At 34.8% G+C, this 19,009-nt stretch overlaps 1 protein-coding gene across 6 annotated transcripts in view; it reads left to right on the forward strand.

Moving 5' to 3' along the window:
• Nucleotides 1-19,009, forward strand: part of WWP1 (WW domain containing E3 ubiquitin protein ligase 1) — a 56,459-nt gene that overhangs the window by 16,104 nt on the left and 21,346 nt on the right. The window contains exons 2-7 of one of the 6 annotated variants that reach the window (XM_053982107.1): nt 5,458-5,548; nt 9,164-9,302; nt 11,539-11,663; nt 14,364-14,501; nt 14,599-14,665; nt 16,682-16,863. In XM_053982107.1, the coding sequence (XP_053838082.1) occupies nt 5,479-5,548; nt 9,164-9,302; nt 11,539-11,663; nt 14,364-14,501; nt 14,599-14,665; nt 16,682-16,863 (721 nt within the window). In that variant the 5' untranslated portion in view covers nt 5,458-5,478. Of the gene's footprint in view, nt 1-5,457; nt 5,549-5,590; nt 5,615-9,163; nt 9,303-11,538; nt 11,664-14,363; nt 14,502-14,598; nt 14,666-16,681; nt 16,864-19,009 lie in introns of those variants that run through there. The other 5 variants (XM_053982117.1, XM_053982154.1, XM_053982126.1 and 2 more) reach the window with 5 other exon arrangements.

A 19,009-nucleotide genomic window follows, 5' to 3' on the forward strand; every position in this document is an offset into this window, starting at 1 on the left:
TGCTCCAATGATACTTCTTAACTTTTGGCTTTACAAGAAATACCTGCACTAGATGCACTCATTTCCAAATGAGTAATGCGATTTAAAATATACCTGCTTAAATTCTATGGATAAATAATTATTCTACTATTGAATGAAAAATAAATAAATGAAATATTCACTGTTGTTGTTCCCTTTAATTTCTGATGTTTTAATAGCATTTTGAGATTTGGAGAATATTGTTCACAGAAGTGTAAATTTTATAAATGTTGTTATTGTTAATGAGACTGGCTTCCATGAAACTGTTGATTCATATGAATTAGGAAATGATCCTTTAATTTTTTTAATAAACTTCTATGTTGTCCATTCCATGGTTTTACTTGTGTCTTATTTTGTCTTAATCAATCTGTAATTACCCAAAATAATATATACAACTGAAGTAATATTAAAATATCAGCTGTAGGAGTTAATAACTAGATTGTACTCTTCAAGTTGATGTAACAGATATGTATGATGGGAGTGGTTTAGAAAGAAGGGTTGTGATCACTGTGGTCTTCATGGGGCTCTCCAGAGTCTCTCAGTGAATTTTTGTTGTCCAGGAATTTTGAGGCTGGGGGTGGTATTTGTATGTGTTGATGAAACAGTTCTGAAAGTAAAGCTTCACATCCTTCAGACCAATGAAGTTTAATCTAGAGCTTGAATAAAGAGCTGTAGCAAGTTCATATTTGGGAATGTGTGGTGATTAATCCCCTCATTTTCAGGATGATTATAACTACAAAGATGGTGACTTACATTGCTGTATGTAATCCTCTTTTTAAGATTATGTAAAGATAACCTCAAAGATTTTAACCCTTAATTGACATATTCAAGAGTCAAACTGGGCATTTATTTTGAGAGACAAGAAAAAGGGATTTTGGGATGAGGGAAAAAAAGGTTGTCCATGATGCAAAAAAACAGTAAATAGTGCCCCTACGACACAGTGTTCCCTTGTCCATTAGTGGTAAGGGCTCGCGTTATTTGAAATGCAACTTCTAAAATTGTTTAGTTAAAAAATCCTCGTCTTTCAGTGTTTCTGCATCATTTGTTTTTCTTTCTTGTGGAGACTTTTTTGTAAATTAGATCAAGAAAATACAGGTATTTTACTTTCGACATTACTCTAGATGTGAAAACTACTCAGTCCTCCTAAATAGTATTTTTCGCTTCTTTGCAGAATGATGAAATCAGAATCAGTCAGTTCAACTAATTTGCTCTGTTCAGTAAAGCCCTTCTCAATATAAACTATGACAGAAAACTTTATGTATTGTTGGTAAAAACCTATGTTTATTTTTAAAAGTTTAAATGGTTTTTTTTTTAAACTTTCCTATATTTTAGTGTGTTTTTCTAAATAGTATTTGACATGCATGTCAGTATTTTGTTTAACAACATCCTGAAAATGTGGAACTGTAATCATTGCTTAGGTGTAAATGCACCTAAGTGTACCATACTGGCAAGAATATAAAATAGATTTCTGTTATAGGATGTTAATTCAACAGAGTCAGAACAGAACATCAGGGGCCTGTTGTTGTGGGTTGCAGTCATGCGGTTATAGCCCCTCAGCCAACCCCAAACCTAACTTTGTTTCATCTCCATCAGCTGTTGAGAACTCCCTCACAGTGCAATAATTTCTCCCAGGCATCGTGGTCATTTTTTCTTTCAAGAGGAGAGATGCAAAGCTAAGTGTAGTGAATTCTTGCTTCCCTGTTATCAGAAGATTGACAAACGTGTTTGCCAACTGCAGTTAGCAGCTTAGTAGCTAGCAGAGCCAGAAATTCAGGTTTGGGCAGGTGGTATTACTTGCAGATAAATCAACACATGAAGTCTGAGGAGATTATACAATGAATTATCTACTTGAGGATTCTGACACTATTTATTTATTTATTTATTTATTTATTTATTTATTTTGCTTTGCACATCCTTGATGTAGAGTTAAAAAAAGGACAAAATTAATCCAACCAACCAAATAAAAACCAACCCTCTCCCAGCATTTTAGATCTACATAGGTTAAACAGTTGAAGGAAAGAAAAAATCATAATTTGTCAATTACAGAAGTATGCCTAAACTAGTTTTTTAATGTATGTTTAGGACTAGATTGCAGATCTTAGTTTCTTGGAAAGAATTTGAATTTATTTGAGTTGCTTGAATGTGTTGCTTTTATGACATTTTCCATATCAGTGGCCTCCAAAGTCAGGTGTAGAAGACCATCCAGTGGACTGTGTGAAGAAAATCTAGGACTTATATTTTACCTGAAAAATAAGAAAGAAATTAAGCTTTATTTAGTATTGACACTGGCACCTTCTGTAGGTCTGTATGTTGGATGGTCCTGTGTCACATTTGGTTTGTAAGGTGTCTTGAAGACAGATTTAGTATTCCACAGTATGATGGGGTCACAGTAACACCTTCATTTGTTCATTCACTTCCAGTGTATTGTGATTGGAGGCAGTTTACTTGTGCCCAGTTAGGAGGATTTGTGGACTATAATACTTAGTTTTTACTAAGCAAACCCTCATAAAATAGGCAAGTGGCTTAAAAAAAATTCCTGCAAAGAGACCATGGATTGAAGATAATACTAATAATATGAATAGTAAGAACATGGCAGAGCTGATGCTGCTTCTACTCCTAGCGTGAGCTCTTGGTCAGGTGTATTATGAGATAAAACCATTGGCAATTACAGGTGACTAGAAGTCAGCCAAAACAATTTGGTTTGTCAAGAATGGTATTTCAGATACGGATGTACATCCGCTATTGGAAATGATGAACATTGTTTCTTGAGGTATCACCTGATGATAGTATGAAGCCATTACAATTAGCAAGGCATTTAAAAACTAAGCACCCAAAACATGAAGACAAACATCTACAGGTTTTTTTAGCAATGTTGAAGTCAATGCTGTATGTAATCCAAGACTTTACAAGATGTTGCTAAACTTAGTGATAGATCATTCGAAGCCTGTTTTGAGATTTCTCAGTAGCAGAAGACGGAGATACTGTTGGGGAAGCATTTCATCTTCCTGCAGTAGTATAAATGTCTGAAATAATACATGGTAAACAATGTGGTCACAAACTAAAACGCATTCTTTTGTCAGCAGATACTCTTGGAAGATGTCTGGAAAACATTGCCAAAGTTCTGAAGAAACAAATATCAGAAAAAATTACACAGTGTGAGAGGCTTGCTCTACAGACACTTGGATGAAAGTATAGGTGTTTGTGGTGTGGCTCAACTTATGGTAATTGCTAGATTCTGGGTCCATAATGAAATTCACAAAGAACTAAGTCATTAGGGAAAGATGTACCAGGCAAGAGACATTCTTAAGCATAAATTCTAAATAGTGTCTTCTTAAATAACAGCATTTTTTTAATGGAAAAATTGTACAAAAGTAACCACAGATGGAGTGGCTGATTTGACCAAAGTAAAAAAGGTTCTTGGCTAAGGTTCCAAGTTGAGCACGGCTTGAGAAATCATTCACTGCATCATGCATAGGCAAGCAACAAGGAAGTTGGAGCCATAAGTGCACAAAGTGCTGCAGGATATCATTATTGTGGTTCATTGTATGAAAACAAAACCTTTAAATAGTAGAGTATCTAACATAATCTATAATGACACTGGGTGTGACCAGGAAGATCTCGTGTACTGTGCATAGGATCATTAGTTATCATGGCAAAGTGCTTAGAAGAGTTGTAAAACTTGAAGATTAATTACATGTTTTATCTCACAAAAAGACAAGTGTTACGAATTTCCTGACCTGTTTGGTGATAACAGTCAGCAGTATGCTGACTATCAGTTATTTTCAAAAATATAAAGACACTTAAGACACCCTCACTTGAAGGTCAAGATGGTATTTTAATAACTAAGAGACCTATTGCTTTTTGAAATAAACTGATGCGGTGGAGAAAGCATTTTGAAAATGGATGTTTTGAAATGTTTCCTTGTGTGATTTTTATTGCCAGAAAAGATGTGTCATCTGTAAAACCTTCCATATTTGTACACTTAAAATTGGAAGCAGAATTTCCTTATCTGCTTAAAAGTCTTCCCAGATAAGAGTTTCAGAATCTTAACATTTCATAAAAGTATAAAATGCACCTTCCATTGGTTTGCAATAACAAGTGATTGATATCAGGGAAAATGGAAGTTTACTGGCCAAATTTCAAGAAAAACCTTTTCATAATTAGTGGGTGGAGATGCAATATGAGTGCCATGATTTAGAAAGTATAGCCAGTGATGCAGTTTGATTTGGATGTGCATATCTTTGTAAATTGTGTTTTCCAGTTGTGACAGTCAATAAACTGAATCTAAAACTAGGCTTGAAATCACTGTATTACAAAGTGCTAAGTCAACATTTTAAAAAATGCTGAAGCATATTCAATCACATGGCTCTCACAAAAAAAAAAAAAACAACCTTTTTTTTTTTTTAGTAAGAGAAAAAAGGTTTTTTTACCATTAAAAATATTTTAAAATACTGTTTATTTCATCTTCATCTCATCCTTTTAAATTTCTGATTTTATATGTTTATTTAGTGTATTAGTAAAGTGGTAGATATATTTAATTTATTAATAAATACACGCGTATTGGGGGTATGTACTCAAAATTTTTGTACTTATAAAAGTGCATGAACAAAAAGGTTTGGTGACAGCTCTTCTCTTATTGTTACTGAAACCAATTATGTTCACAGAAACAAATACATGGAAGTTCATCCAGATCAGGGAAAGTCTATTTTACACGTATATATTCTTTTCTTGTGAAAAGTCGTTGTCTGATAGAAACAGAATGTTTTCCTTCTAGATGTGAGTCGGATGTAGTAATTCAGGAGGACAGGAGTGATGCTGTGTGCACGTGTTTGTGCTGGGGTGTCCCAGCTGGGATCCGACACACTCAGTTTTAGTTGCTGAGTGGTGAGGTGGGGTGTCCTTGTGAAGTGCTTCCTGTCTCAATAGATGAGGGAAGTTATTTGTGGGTGGACAGCAGTGGGGCAGGAAGCTGGTGGCAAATGTAGGGATAGAATGCAGATGTTTGTCTGAATCGCTCTCGTTACTGCTCGAGTGTATTGTTCTGGTGACAGCATGATTTTCAAGCATGTAAATATTTGAAATGTTTTGTTCAATTGTTGGTGCTCAGCTTATCTGAAATCAGACCATAAGTGTGTCTTCTAGAGAGATATACCACAGCTGTGATACACCACAGCTGAAATTTCTATTCTTGCCTTACACAGTTGTTCTAAGCTATGTTAATATATATGTTACTGAAGTGTCTTGGCATCCTTAGAGGTGTAATGTGGGACAAATTTCCAAAGTGATTGCTTTTTTTAGCTGCTGTTATGAAATAATGTGTTCTGCTGTACCTAAATAATATTTGGTAACTTCTTGATTAGTTGAACATTTTATTTAATAGCTGTAGCTGACATGCAGAGAGAAGTACTTTTTAATAAGCTATCTGTTTGCTCTTTTTAGGCTGAAGCCTAAACCTCTGACATGGCCACAGCCTCACCAAGATCTGATACAAGTCACAACTGTAATGGAAGATTACAGATGCAAGTAACAGGCAAGTAGTGACTTGTATCATAGAGATTTTTATAGGAAAACATATGTATTCTACAAAAGCAATCCTGTAAGTGAGTGTAAAAATGAACTAGTTTAGTATCTTAATTAATGATCTGAATGTTACAGTTAATATTGTGACTATAATATATGTAGGTGATTTGAGGCTAAATAGAGATTATACAGTGAGTTGCATGATAGGGTTTAGTATGTCTTCAAAATAAAAAAGGTATTCCTAACAACAGTACAGACAACTCAAAGAAGTTTTGCTTGGGAACAAGTGGTTAATGACATGTATTCTGAAGAGGGAACACATATTACTGAAATTCTAGGAAAAAGGTTGGTGGTTGTAGTGAACCCCAAGCTGAAAATGTTTTAGTGAACCTGGAGAACTGGAGATCACAAAATTTGCTAGCCCTTCAGAAGATTAAATTCTTTGATTACGTATCAGATAAATATTTGTTGAATATAATATCCTTAGGGCCACAGATTAGACTTAACAGACATATGGAATAACTTAGGTTGGAAGGGACCTTTGGCGATTCCCTAGTCCACTCTGATGAAGGCAGGGCTACCTTTGAAGTTGGATCAGGTTGCCCATTATATTGTCCAGTTGAATTTTCAGTGTGATAAGCCATGTCACTTTGAATGTTTTTCCTTCTATCCAGTTGCAATTTGCTATGTTGTCTCTTTCTTCCTTTTGCTCTGCTAGTTGTCATAGTTTGAGGCAGAAATAAGCCATCCCAGTATCCGTGGAAATTTCTGGAAAACAGTCCTGGAGATTCCTGATTGTGCTGGGGACACTTTTTCAAAGATGTTGAACAGGCCAAGTAGATTATGCATTTTGCTACTGATGGACAAGGACTGGTCAAAGATGTGACAATTGTCAGTCTTAGCTACTCTCTCTGTGGGGTGGCAGAACAGAAGTGAAACTTCCTTGTAGTCTGAAGATAAGCAAAGTGCATTTAAGTAAACAAGTTTGATAGCTAATAGTGACAGTATTACAGCAGTTAAAAATGTTACCAGCACATAGGTAAGATATTGTACATAAATACACCTACCATAAATAATATATATATGTGTATTTACATGTATAAGTATTATTTCACCATTGATAACTAACTTGAGCTTTCCAGAGATTTTGAGAAATCTGGGAGCGCTGAAGTAAATATGGATGCATGGCTAGGAATATATTAAGGCTATCCTGAACAAAATTTGGGAAAAACATGAGTAAGATACCATGTCTTAATAAAGGCTGCATGTTAAAGAAAGAGGCATCTTGCTGGATGATCCAAAGATGGCCAGATTATCTGAGAAAAAAATATATTGTTGAAGAGTCCCCCAAATGGATATTTTATGAAATTAGATAAGAGAGGAGCCTCAAAAATTATTAACCTTATGTAAGGAGCACATTACTCAATAATGTGATGAGTCATCAAAACTGGCAATGACTAATAGCAGAGATGGAGCCACCTATAGATTGAATGTATATATATAACTGTAAACTGACTTACACAAATGACCCTTAATTTCAGATCTGTGTCTACAGAAATGGTATTTTTTTATCCTGTGCTGAGATGCTCCTTATGTAAATAGTTTTGTATTTTTCTGGTACTGAGACTTCTTTTGACTCCAAGAAATCTGGGTCAGGGCTCAAATGGGAAGAAGTCTTTACAATATTTGTGATTGGTTTTCTGAAGGTGTAGTTCTCTAAACCTAGTCTTTATTGCAGGATCACAGGAATGAATGCCAGTGGCATTCCCAGTAGTGGGAGGCAGAGGAGTGTGGGACTGTAGTATTGCTGACCTACACTGCATATTTATGTGCAGTTTTGTTTATGCTGCTGTAGAAGCTGTAATTATTTCAAGAACTACACTTAAAAAGCACTTTTATAAAGGCAGCAAGTATCATAGACTCATTTTGCAAACAAGGAATTTGAATGGAGTGGTGACTTGCTTGAGTTTGGACAGATCTAACATATTGTAGGCATGCTTGGCCATCAGTATTTGTTCAAATATTCTTGGTGAGATCTTGTCTTGTTAGTTCTTTTGGAAGTATTGCTGGTATTATTACTTATTCACAGTTTTTTTTTAGATGTCCTAGCCAAAAGATGATCATGGTCTCCTTTTATGTTTGGGGACTCAAAACGTAATCAGATAAAAGAGGGGAAATTAAGAGGAAGCTTGAATATAATTACTAAATATCTGTGTTTTAATAATTGTTGTATTTTCCTTTGGAAAGCAAATTGTGGAGGAAAATGTGGAAGAAGTAGAGGTTGTCAAAACTTAAAAATATATCATAATGTCAGATGAAAAAATATGACTTGTGCGTGGAATTACAGTTTTAGTTTTCTACAGTCTAGCTTTCATCATTATCAGGGCTGCAGTTGCCTTTTGTGACCCGTGATGCATTACTAAGACTGGGCTTTTCAAATGTGAGGAAGTTAAGTTTGCACCTTTTTTTTTTTGAAACAAATAAAAGTCCATGGTTTGTGCCTTTAGAATCTTGGATGGTTGCCCTGGATTCCCACAGGTTGCATCCCACCAACTTGTACATGACTAATGTATACATCTCTGAATACTGCAATCCAGAAATATGTCTCCCTTTCAGTTTAGTAAACTTCCACGTTGAGTTAGCAAATACCATAAAGAAAAGGAACAGGGAAGATTTTTTTTTCCAAATGGCTGAAAACACTCAGCCTTTTTTTAGTTTGCAAGTGGAGGGAACAAGAATCACACTGAATCAAGGGAGGAATTAGAGAGAAGGCATAGGCAGCAGGTAAATATAGTTGAGAGTCCATTCTTGTGGTCTTTTCAAGACATCATCTGCCTGAAATAGAATTTAAAATCTTGGCAGTTAGGCTGCTGTTGGTTTTTATAGTGACTTTCTCAACTGGGCATGGAAGAGGGAGCACAGAGGAACTCACCACTGATTTGGAGGTGAAAGTAGCTTCTTTAGTCAGTGATGTTTCTTAATTTTTGAATATATACCTGAAACCTTTGAGTTCATCTGCAAAGCTGTTTAAATAGGGGAAATCTTAGAGTAGCTTTCTTAATTGTTACAAACTGATGTGTAAACCCACAAATTCAACCATGCAGTAATACAGGCAAATAAATGAAGCTCTGTATACAGGCTTTGCTATACAGGGACATTTTGAAATAGGCATGAACTACATTGACTTTCCTAACAATAAATAACTAAAAAATAAGGTCTGTCTGATAATCCCTCAGATGCATCATCAGATGTATCATATTTATGCATTTTTCAGTTGAGGGAAGAATAGGGAGAACAATGAGAAAATAACCTACGTTATTTCCAGTGTTTATCCCTAAAATAATTGTGCTGTCTCTACAACCAGTCCTGCCAGTATGTGGGGAAAAGAGTGTGTGACACTTGGTTTCAACTATCTGACAAAGTAGCTTTTGAAAATAAAAGCTACTAATAAAATAAAATGGTAATTTTTGCATTAACTTCTTTCTCTTCAGCAGAAGTAGAGTAGGTGAGGAAAAACATTGCCTTGCAAAGTATTTCATACAGTGTGTAGGCAGGACATTTTCTGTTTTTCAGCAACAGTATGGTGTTTATATTGCTTTATAGATAAAGCAATGTATTTTATTAGTTTCTAGTGCCAAACTGAAACGGAAAAAGAATTGGTTTGGAACAACTTTCTACACGGAATTAACTGCAGATGGAGAAATTAAGAAAACAGCAAAATCAAGTAGTTCTTCAAATCCCAAATGGGATGAGCAGCTGACAGTGTAAGTAGATTTTTTTGGTTGTTTGATACTATTTATTAGACAGACATTGCAGGCAAATATTTAGTAAGCTTGGCTGCCTACATAGTTTGCTCTGGCTGTTGATGTCTAAATGCAGACGTAAGTTGGTATTTATCTAAAATTATTTTTTTTTCTGAATCCTTACAATGTATTGAGAATGCTTTTTTCCTACAGAGTGTGTTACTTGCATACAGTGGCAATACATGATACAGTCTTGATATTTGTTAGCGCTTGATATGTGTTTGGCATACATTGCTAGAAAGACTTACTAATTGTAACCATGTCATTCTCAACTTTAGAAGGAAAAAAGTCTCAACTGGATAAGTAATAGTTATGAGGAAGGTCACTTCTTCCTTTGAATTTCCCAGTGAAGGGATATACACACAAAAACTGCGGAGTTACCTCGCACTTACCTTGATATTTGACCATTTTAATCTTCTTGTGGTTTAGTTTGGTTTAACTATGCTAGGGGTGTAGATATACCTGAATAGGATCCCATGAAGAGCTGGCAATCTTGTACTTGGTTAGAATGCTTTATTCACAAGCAAGATTGTATTGGTTCAGACTTGGGTCTGGGAACAGCATAGCTCCTGTCAAGTGGCATTGAGCCTGGGCCAGTACATTTCACAATATCTGACATGTCTGTGTGCGATAGCTGGCTTTGTTAGCAGTAGAAGCCATGCTAGATTCCAATAAGAGCTGGAGAGTATGTCTTTGGGGAACTCTTTGCATGGGAACACTTACTTACTCCAGACCAGGTCTGAAGCAAGTAGGTATTCCTGTGCCTCATTTCTTGGTATTTCAGGTTAAGTGAACATATTAGCCCTTTGCAATGTTGCAAAAGAGAATAATGTAGTCTTGGATCCGAGGATGATTTCCAGGATCAAGAACTAGAACAAGTACAGAACTATCATTATATTCACAGAGACCTGAGTTTCTCTTGAGGAGGCAGGTTTGCTTTGGCAGGATTTGGTGATCTGATAGAAAAGGGGTAAATTGCAATGCATAGTAATGGCAGGCTCATTTCATAATGAGTATTGCTTACCTAGGGTCTTACCTTTGTATGTATTTTTAAGGTATACTGGCCCCCTCTTCCTCTGGCTATTGGAATGGTATTTGAGATTAAGTGACCTCTCTGGCTTATCAAATTCCCCTCACTTCTATGCGTTAGCAATATATCTGTGTGTGTAGGTGTTGGGGATTTTTTCCTTTATGTTGTTGAGCTGCTCTTTTACTAAGACCTCCCTTAGAAGGCAGCCTATTCAAAATGCAAAAATATATTTGCTTGTGTTTCAGCAGAAAAGATCCACCTTGTCCAACATGTTCAAGTGACTGTACAGTTAGTCCTGTTGTTGGGAGAGTGGGGCTTGTTTTTATTATGATTCTCATCATTGCTGATACAAATTTCTGTATATATTAGGTCAGTACTGATGGATATGTGGCTTTTGACTTTTTGCAATGAAGTGCTTCTACTCTTGTTTTTCACAGCCAAGACCACCTTTGCAGTAGTAGACCCTGTATTACAAAACTTACTCTCCAGGACCTAGCATAGCTTGAGCAGGGGAGAGATCAATGCCAAAGCTTGTAATAACATTACTGCAATTGAGTCCTTTGCTTTCTGCTTCCCTCCAGTTTTTACTTTAGCTTAATCATTTGAATTTTCCCCTCTGATTTCTGTGAGTATGCCTTATGGTTTTTTATATATTTGTGGATTCACAAAAAATGTTTGTCAACACATCCATGGCAGGCTGATAGCTGTTGAGTGGGCTCTTGCTTGAAAATAGATGCTTTGTTGCTTTTTTCCTTTTTGAAAAATATTTAGCATTTTTCTTTGCAGTGACAGAAAAATATACTTCCTACCTTTTCTCCATATTTAATAATGTAAGTTTTCAGCTAGAACTCTGGAGGAATAGGGGAACTAAGCCTTTCATAAATAAAGATATGTTTTCTGTAACTGAGATTTGAGCTGAGTGTAGGTTATTCTGATACTTCTCAAATTCCTTAGGCTATCATAGTAATGCACATTAAGTTTCATCCTAAGTGTAGATATCACAGTATTTGCAGTTCTTAGTTAAAAATTTCCCCTTGCAATACAAAATTGCACTTCATTAGTATCAAGAAATACAGTGAGAAAATGAATAAAGTTCAAATGCTCCTAATAACAAGAATGAATTCTTAAAAATCTCTATATATTTTTTAAAATGTATTTTTTATGCAGGAATGTGACTCCACAGACTACGCTGGAATTTAGAGTGTGGAGCCATCACACTTTAAAAGCAGATGCTTTATTAGGAAGAGCCACTGTAGACTTGAGACAAGCTTTGGAAGTACACAATAGAAAATGTAAGTTATCATGAAGGATATTTTGAATAAAGTAAAAATATTATTACTAATCTATATATCAAACTGGCAACCAGACAAACTATATGTGTAATTACGACTGACTTTCAGCTGATATCTTTACTTCTCTCTTCTAGAGATGTCTGTGCTATTGAGAGCATTTTAAATGTAACAATGGGATGGAATACTTTTGAAACAAACAGTAGAGTATTAGTTGCTGAAAGTAAAAGCAGAAATGATTAAATACAGTGTTTTGTAGCAAGCTAGTAACCAATTTGATAGAAGATCTGTTTTAGATTTGGTAACCAAAAAAAAAATAAATTAAACTTTCAGAAAAGCTGTGTAATTTTTCATGTTTTCCTTCTCTGGAGTCACTAATAGAAACGCTGGATATTTGTCTTGTCCCTCATAATTTAGATGCCCAGAGAGCAATAGAAAACATTGATTAGTGAAACAATTGTGATCTTCCTTTTACATTAGAGATTGATTGTTCAATGTAACTTCTAATATTAAATATTTTAATAGAATATATTTTATTTGCTTTTCAAATTTTTTTTCTTTAATACAACAAGGTGGTGAATCCACACTTTAAATTCCACTCCAGAGTGGCAGTAGAATTCCAGCTAAACCAATCTTAACCTTTTTCATAAATTATATATATAAACCTGAAGTGACGGTTTAGAACAATGGGGGGAAGGAGAGCCAAAAAAAAAAAAAAAAAAAAAAAAAAAAAAAAAAAAAAAAAAAAAAAAAAGTTAATTTTTTCTGATTCTTACAGAAAATGGAAACAGAGTCCAAAATTAAGTGGGGCTTCTTCAACAGTATTATAACGATTCAGCAGTAAATTTCATAGTTAGGCAGAAAAATTTATTTTTAAATAAGAAAACTGTATCAGAAGAAACTGGGTTATAATAATGTTAGTCACCAAAAATGTAGTTAATATTTTAACAATTTCTAACAAAATATTTAATATTTTAATAGTGTAGATCCAGGGGAGGTAGGATCTAACAACTTGACAAATTTTTTCAGTTGACTGAGTTTGCTGTACATTGCACCAAAAGTAATTTATGTGCAATGTTTCTAATTTGGGCAAGTCAGTAGTTAGACACTTACTGGATTATCTAAGAATTCACTGGTAGAATAATCTGATTGGTGTCCTTCATTCATTTAGTTATTGATGCCTATTCTAAAATGCAGCACTTTAAAGGCTCTTTGCTGATGAATATGGAAAGAGAAGTCCTCTAAATGCAGAAACATTAGAATTAATTTGGTTACTTTTTCTGCTAAACACCACGACTATTAAATTGCTGCCCACACACCTCACAGTTTTCTTGCCAGCTCAATTAAGCTAGAGCCAGCAGTCGATCTGATTTAGGAAGATAACCTATTAAAAAAACAGAAGTTAAACCAACCACCCTTTGCAAAAATTAAGTGTGTTAATTAAACAATACAGTGGTAGGTTAGTTTTGTCTCTTCTTTGAGATAGTACTTTTTTCCAAAAAAGTACTAGCAGCAGACCAGTGTGTGTCTGCTGGTAAGTGCTGCCCAACTACGCTGTCAAATCTGCTCTTTCAAGTAATAGCTTGGGGGTAACTGGCAATAGATTATAGCAGCCTCCCCTGTTTTTTGTGTTTATTGTTCACTTATGATGCATGCTAAGAATGAAAAAAAAAGGAAACGCTAATTTAATGCATAGAAGTGCCCAGTTCAGATTTAACTTGGAATGCTGTCATATGGAGGAAAATATGATGGTATATCTTTAAAAACTAATATTTTAATCTGAGAGCACAAATACTAAAAGGTCTTAACCATTTCAACCTGATTAATGTGAACTCCTAGCTGACTGTGATTGGATTTATGACATGTACCTTCAACTGTTTTACTTGTAATAGTTGATTTAGAGAGACTTACATAGCATCCCCAGCATGTTTTACCTGTGGATTATATGTGTCTCACTACAAATGTGTGTATTGCTTGTCAGTCAGATTGAATTATTTTACTGCACCATCAGTTATCTCAAATTTTATTTGGTGAAAATAGTATCTGATTTAACTTTTGGTTCCCTGAGGCATCCTCTCTTACTGTTTAATCCTTAGAGTTGCAATCTATGAAAATGCTAGTAAGGATTCATTTAAAATAGTCTTGAAATTGAGGGAGGACTCTATGCGGTCTTTGCATTCATTTCTTCCTCAAAGAGATGTTTTTTTCAGTGGTCTTTTAGAATTAGTTTTGGAAGGTGCTATGAGAAATGAATATAGGCTGTGGTTGGAAAATGAAGGGTTCCCAGTGACTTTTTAATATATGGATGTGTGGTTCAGAAGTTGTTTGACTTTAAGCCATCACATGTTATGTAAGTAGTGCATAATTTCCAAAGGGCTTAATGGAAATGGCAGACCTGGGAAATCATTAACAACAAAGTACTGAATCCACATGGATTCTTTAGCATAACTTTAGAATATACTGTGTAAACAGACACTTCTTTTTAAAAATAAAGTGTGCATGTACACACAGCAGGTGTAAATATACACAGCTCCATGGTGATTTCTGCTTTGATTTGAATATCTCTGATGTTTAGTTTTATAGAACTAAATGCATATATCACATTTGTGTGTTGAAGGTCTCTTTTGATATTATTTAGAATTTAATTTTTCCTTTACCTCTTCTTTCCTTCTTGTCCCCTACCAACCCCAACTCCATTTTTAGTGGAGAAGGTGAAAGAACAATTGAAACTCTCTTTGGAAAACAAGAGTGGCATGGTGCAAACAGGTGAACTGACTGTTGTGCTAGATGGTTTGGTTGTTGAACAAGAATCTCTTACAAATCTCAGTTCATCAGCAACCAGTAAGTTAAAATAATTAAACCAGATGATAATATTTAGATTAAGATTTCAAACAGATATAATAGAATATTTTTATTGAATTTATTTCTTACTATTCAGTAGAAGTTCAGCAAAATGGCGAGGCTGTACATGAAAGCAGAGATGCTTCAGCAAGAAGTTCATCCAGGTTGGAATTTATTTTTGTGTTTTATGTGATATGAAGTGTATCAGCAAATTTATCAGTTGAAATGTTTGGGTTGTTTGTGTTTTGGTGGTTTTTTTTTCAAATAGAAGATGAGAGATTTCAGCTGTTGAGGTCTAAATTATGTTGCTGCAGGTTTTAGAAACATTATTTGTTTGATAATTACATAATTTAGTTCAACTGATTGGAAATCTATAAAATGCTGCAGCAGAAATTAGGGGAGCAGTGGGTCAGTGTATTTTTATGTACTTATTAAATTTATTTTCTTTTGCTGCTTAAGAACCATTTCAATTAATGTCTACCAGCTTTTTGCAATGTAGCACCTGATCGCAAGGAAGAGGGAAAAAAAAGCCTGAATTACTTCCTCCTCAGCCTTTTTAAGGTCATAATCAGGCACTTAAGATACTTGTATTGAGTTTCACAAGCAGTATTTGTAACACTGAGGCTAAGGCCTGTTTCCTCTTGAAGTGGCAAGAAAAAGGCATTCAGACCAGTTAAGAGCTTCATTCTTAGCTTCTCTACCATTCTAATCTGCTCAAGGACTGGCTGGAGAGAAGTAGGAATAGATTTTTTTTCCCCCTCATCTCTAGTAAGACAAATAGGTCAATTCAGATCAATTTAATGTTACTGGTCTGCTCAGTTACCTTGTGTGAACCCATTTCTGTTTTTGACACTAACTGGAGTGAAAAAACATCCAGTTGCTATGCATTTGAGTGACAGGGACACATTTGTCCTTGTATGCTTGACTTGATTCTTTTTTTGAATTTATGGATGTCTGTCTCTTCCCTGATGGGTGCTCAAGATGAGGGAGTGAGAATAAAATATTGTTTCTGCTTTTTTTTTTTTTTTGTTAGAAAGGTTTGGGACTGCTAAAAGTGATTTGAAACACATCTGCATACCATTTTGAAACAGTAGTAATAATAATTTGTTTTCATTTAGCTATTGTTGCTGGAGATAATCTCTCTTACTGGGATCCTGCTCTTGGTGTTGATATTTTAATTTACTGCAGTTTTCCACACAACTATCCAGCAGTTTTGATTTACAGTTTTAAAATTAAGAAATGAAGAAAAGTTTTAAGGTAGCTTCTCTGCATGTCTTTTGGAAGTAAATTGAGTTAGTAATCAAGAGTTGAAAAGGGATAATAGTTCAATTCTCTTTATACTGCTCCTCTGGAGTTGGGTAGGGTAGCATAGAAATGCTGTTTCTTCCCTTCTTACTCCACAAAGTTGGATTTCTAACTGTTCTCACATTTTTTGTCACCTGTATAATTTCACTGTTTAACCTCTACTCTTTGGGATGATAAGGAGTTGGCATTGAGTGTAATTTTCAAACTATGTGTCTCTGGGGGATGGCTTTAAGCATTCTGAAAGAGATTTAAGTAAAAAAACAGTGTACTACTGTAACTGAACAAAACTTACCATTCACGAACCCTTAAAGTGCATTTATTTCCATGTGGCCTTGTAAACACAGAGCTGCCTGTGTGTATCTGTTCTCACAATGTCCCATCCTGCCAATGTATGGAGAAGTTAATCTTATTTTCTTTTTACTGAGGGAGAATTTTGTTGCTTTCTTATGTTATGAATATTTTTAGTGATATGACTAACAAAACCAGTTCTTCCTCTTGCTTTCTGAGAGAAAAGTCTTTCCTGCTCATAGCTGCACTTTGGAAGGTTCCCTAAGGCCATTTTGAAAGATGCAGCAGGTGCATCAGTCTCTTCAATTCTAATATGTCATTAAAAGTAAAAGAGAAAGTGAAAATGGAAACTCTTACCTATTATAAGTGTCTGAAATCCTCAAAACTGATTTTTGCCTTTTTCTTAACAGTCAAGTGTGAGACCAAAACAATTATCTAGGCTGCAAACACCATGCTATAAACAGTTGTGAATCTACCACCATTTCTTTATTTGTTTCTATAGCATGGTATTTCTATAGCATTTAGTTTAGTTGTGTGTTTAACATGTAGCTTGTAGTAACCTGAAATCATCTTTTATTTTTACCAAGATCTGCTTGTGACATTTCTAATGGGATAAACAATCAAGTACCTTCCAGCTCTGTAATGCAGAATACATTCTGTGTAGAAGCTGTTAATGGAGACAGCACACCATCTCCTAATCATGTTGCAGCCAGACCCAAAAATACACCAGTACCAAAACCACTTGAAGCTCAGCCTGTCAACAGCACCGGTAAGAATGGGAGAGTTACGGGAATATGTTCCACGAGGCTTTTTTATCTAGTTGTATCTCAAGTTGAGCTACTTTTTCTATAAATTTTTTGTTGTAATTCAAAAGTCCTGAAAGGATATGGCTTGAATTTATAACCTTGTGTGTCCACTTCTGTAAATTTTTTTTGCAGTAGACACATTCTTAAATATATTGAGTTTCACACTTTATCATAAGTTCTTTTCTCTGATGAAGGAAGATTAAAGTGTCCAAAATCTTCCATTTTTCTGTCCCAGATGATGAAACCATATTGCTGTTTGTCTAGAGGAAAAAATCAGGTTTCTTTCACAATTAATTTGAGTAACTATGGTTAAATTTTTCCTGACATTACATAAATCTGATTTAGGCAAGGAACTGCTGTGCTCTGAGTTGAGATGTGTTGCAGATTCTGTGCCTTCAGTTTTTTTCAAAAATCCCATTTAAAAACTGGTAGTGGCAAATACTGAATTTTGTTTTCCTCTTAAACACAAACACATTGATTTTGACTACAGTTCACTTTTGGTCCAGTGAAACTAGTTTTTTTATTTGAAAAAAAAGGTTTTTTTGGTTTTTGTTCCTCTGGATCTAATAATGACTGTGCTTTGTAAGCCTTTTCTTGTTTCTCAGCTGTTTGGGAGAGATTACAGTGATAGCAGAGAGAAAAGAAAACCGTAAATAGAAATAGGCAAGTTGTTACTAAATGGTAGAACAGAGATTGTCAAACTCTCTGTAATAGACTGGAAAATGTTGGTATGGTTGGAAGATAACAGAAAGAATTATGAACTTTAGAACATAATAATTAAATTAGGTCTTCTCTGAAGCTTTTCTCTATTTGGAGAACTTTAATTTGATTCCCCTCTCTTTTTATCTCAAGGCTAGAGGGCATTGCTCCCTTTTTCTTCAACAGAGAGAGAGAGCCATTTGAAATCTGTATTAGGATAGGGTAATTGAAAAATAATTGATTTGTTCAAGTGGCAGTATTGATGAAATCATCACTGACCTTGCACTGAGGCATTGATATAGGAGAAATCAACTACTGTGCCAGTGGGTGAAGATGTTTTTAAGGCAAGGCATAAAACGGATTGCTGGCATTTTTTGATGACACGTTTTTTTCTCTCTATTGTGCTTTAGCAGGATTGTAATTTTATGTGATGTTGCCAGAATTACTGTTTTAGGCATAATTGGTGAAGTAATCATCTGATGTAATGTTTTATACATCTGTTTTGGAGATGAACTTACTAATAGAGCAGATGATTTTTTCATTATTTTGCTTCTAACTTTATTATGTAGTCCTATTCACTCTTTAGTGTGGATGAGTTGAATTTTCTAAATGGAAGTTGAAATTTCAGTTGGCTTTTTTCTTGCGTAAATTAAATTGTTGGTAGTATAAGCAGAAATTTGAGGAACCTTGATCAAATTGTTCATTGTTTTCATGCCATGCTGAAACAATATATAATCTTCATATGTCTTAATGAAGTTAATTTGTTTTGTGCCATCTGGAAGCAGTGTGTGTTAACCTGGAAAAGTAGTAGTGCCTTTACAGAACTTAAAAATCTGTTGCCTGCAAAATCATGCTCATCATTATGCATATCAAGAAAATTCATATGGTGCAATGATAATTCCTTAAAGAAACTGACTTGCTAATTTAAATTCTGATGAGAGAATTAAACAAGTGAACTCTTTAAAATAATGAAACAACGTTTTATTGGCACTAGTGTAGGATTAAATTTTGCAAATGTGTATCAATAAGGTTAAAAATGTAGAATTATATTAGTTTCAGTCCTTAGCATGGTAAGGTGATAATATACTGTAAGGTAAGGAAATTGGTTGAAGCATGTGTTGCATATCCTTAGTCCTTAGAAAATTGTTGCAACTACTAAGTACAAGCTACTAAGTATAAATAGAATTATCACTGTATGATGTTGATTAGTGGTGCAGAAAATGAAAGTGCTGAATGATGTCGCACTGCTTTTTATAGGGCCTTGACTTTTAATGGGTGTCCTACAGACTGCTGTACCTGATGTCTTGTCTAAGTTAGACAAGATCTTGATGTGCTGAGATACTGTTCGGTTAAGCTCTGCAGATGATTGGTGTATTGTTTGCCAAGTGGGCTTGGGACTAATAAAGCCTT

This window comes from Vidua macroura, chromosome 1 (genome assembly GCF_024509145.1).
Source record: "Vidua macroura isolate BioBank_ID:100142 chromosome 1, ASM2450914v1, whole genome shotgun sequence".
In the NCBI taxonomy this organism is placed as follows: Eukaryota; Metazoa; Chordata; class Aves; order Passeriformes; family Viduidae; genus Vidua; species Vidua macroura.